Source organism: Engraulis encrasicolus, chromosome 7, assembly GCF_034702125.1.
Source record: "Engraulis encrasicolus isolate BLACKSEA-1 chromosome 7, IST_EnEncr_1.0, whole genome shotgun sequence".
Taxonomy (NCBI): domain Eukaryota; kingdom Metazoa; phylum Chordata; class Actinopteri; order Clupeiformes; family Engraulidae; genus Engraulis; species Engraulis encrasicolus.
Genome location: NC_085863.1, coordinates 12,647,051 through 12,649,550, shown reverse-complemented (window position 1 = coordinate 12,649,550; position 2,500 = coordinate 12,647,051). Strand labels below are relative to the sequence as shown.

General features: G+C 43.0%; 1 protein-coding gene across 1 annotated transcript in view; it reads left to right on the top strand.

The window, feature by feature from the left end:
* The window catches only part of nf1b (neurofibromin 1b), a 193,838-nt gene that overhangs the window by 45,221 nt on the left and 146,117 nt on the right, over positions 1 to 2,500 (top strand). Inside the window, exon 16 of the mRNA XM_063202868.1 lies at positions 2,250 to 2,373. Coding sequence (XP_063058938.1) covers positions 2,250 to 2,373 — 124 coding nt within the window. The remainder of the gene's footprint in view (positions 1 to 2,249; positions 2,374 to 2,500) is intronic.

Below are 2,500 nucleotides of genomic sequence, written 5' to 3'. Positions count from 1 at the left end.
TGGGTCATGGATTAGCCTCCCAAAATGATAATAATCCATAACATACAGCCCAAGCAACGAAGGAGTAGCTCAAGCAGAAGCACATTAAGGTCATGAAGTGGCCTAGACAGTTTCCAAACATTAACCCTATATTATTATATGGTTGTGACGTCATCTGTCGAATGCTCCATTCATTTCAACGGGGCTCCCCAACGTTCGGACGTCTGTTATTTTTCGATAACGGACGGGTTGGTCTATAACAGACCGCTGTCAATGGCAACAAGACTTTCACTGCTAAAGCGACTTTTCAACAAGACTCTAATCAGCTGCTGTGATAGACAGCACCCGTTGTCCTGGCTACCGCTGTCATTGGCAACAAGACGTTCACTGCTAAAGCCACTGGCTTGTATACAAGTCAGTGGCTAAAGCGAATGTTTCATATCACTCCACAGGGGGTCCGGTCTTTTGTCACTCTAATCAGCTGCTGTGATAGACAACACCTGTTGTCCTGGCTAGCCTACCTAGCTGTTGCCTAGCGGTGTTCCACAACGGCTCTGTTTTGTTTTGCGCAGCAACAATCTTAACATTAAATAGGTCTAAAGAAATGTCCCCGCATGTGTGAATCATTTAAGTATATCCATATAATAAGCGGGTTAACTTTCGGCGAGTCGGTCGCTTTGTGGAATAGCAGCACTTCAGAGAGAACAAGACCCCTCCGCTCCGCGTCGGGGTCTAAAGATTCTCTCTGTCGTGCTGCTATTCCACGGTAGCGACCTTCTCGCCGAACGTTAACCCTTACATAATCCTGTGAAGGGAACAGAAGCTCCCATTTGGCAAGCTACAGTCATACAACTTAAGTGATTTAGAGATGATCTGCAAAGAAAAGTGGACAAAAATCATTTCTAATATACCCACAAACATTGTCATTAACTGAAAGAAACATCTGACCTCTGTATGTGAAAACAAGGGCTTTGCCACCAAGTATTTTGTCTTTTTTGACTAGAGGGGTCAAATACTTATTTTCCTCAATGGAATACAAATCAATTAAAATATATTCTTCAAAGTTATTTTCTGGATTTTCTTTTTGATATTCTGTCTCTCTATATTATAATACATTTTATCATTAACATTATAGAATGATCATGTCTTTATTAGTGGGCAAACCAACAAAATCAGCAAGGGATCAAATACTTATTCTCCTCACTGTATATGCAGACAAGTTCTGAGTCTGATCACGTTTCACTCAACGTTGTCTGTCATCATATCTCAGGCAACAGCAAGGCGACATAGAGGGGGCATGGGGCTACTAGTTCACTCCTGGGTGAAACCCACAAACCTGTATTAACTTAATTAATACAGGTCTGTGGTGAAACCAAGCAATGCCCCCCCAAAGGTGGTGTGGAGATGCCATAGAAAACATGTCTGCTTTCTTTTCCTAATGCATAATTACTTGAGGAATATATAATATAAGATAACATAATACAATATGGGCTAAATTATCATAATGTAATTCTCATAATATAATTTAATATAACAATATAGGCCTATACTTTTTGAACTCAGTGTTTTAACTATTTAGCTGATATTTTAAAAGGCCCTACGAAATTCAGGTGAAAAAACGCCGCTTATCAATTAATCGAAAGTCGATCGATAACACTATCAACTAATGATTAATGAATTAATCGATAATTTGCATCCCTAATTGGCTGTTGTGCGTCTGTAGTTCGCCAGGTTTCGTTTGTGATCTGCGTGTTGATTGGCTCTTTGTGCTGCTGTAGTTCGCCAGGTGTCATTTGTGACCTGCGTGTTGATTGGCTGTTTGTGCTGCTGTTTTTCGCAGATGTTGTTTGTGATTGGCTCTTCTGCGTCTGTAGTTCGCAGGTGTTGTTTGTGATTGGCTCTTCTGCGTCTTTAGTTCGCAGGTGTCGTTTGTGATTGGCTGTTCTCCTGCTGTAGTTCGCCAGGTGTCGTTTGTGATCTGCGTGTTGATTGGCTGTTGTGCGTCTGTAGTTCGCAGGTGTTGTTTGTTATTGACTGTTCTGCTGCCGTAGTTCGCCAGGTTTCGTTTGTGATCTGCGTGTTGATTGGCTCTTTGTGCTGCTGTAGTTCGCCAGGTGTCATTTGTGACCTGCGTGTTGATTGGCTGTTTGTGCTGCCGTAGTTCGCCAGGTTTCGTTTGTGATCTGCGTGTTGATTGGCTGTTCTCCTGCTGTAGTTCGCCAGGTGTCGTTTGTGATCCGCGTGTTGATTGGCTGTTTGTGCTGCTGTAGTTCGCAGGTGCTGTTTGCGATCTGCAAGAAGCTGACGGGCCACCAGATGATGGGCAGTACGGAGGTCCTCAAGTGGCTCAGGGAGATCCTCATCTGCAGGAACAAGTTCCTCCTCAGAAACAAGGTGAGCTAGCTCCACAACCTCTTAAAGGTACACTGTGCAGGAAATGGTCACAAAAGGTACTGCAACTATGCTGGTCATTGAAACTGGGCTGCACTATTGCCAACTTTGTTCTTTACATGAAAGTTTA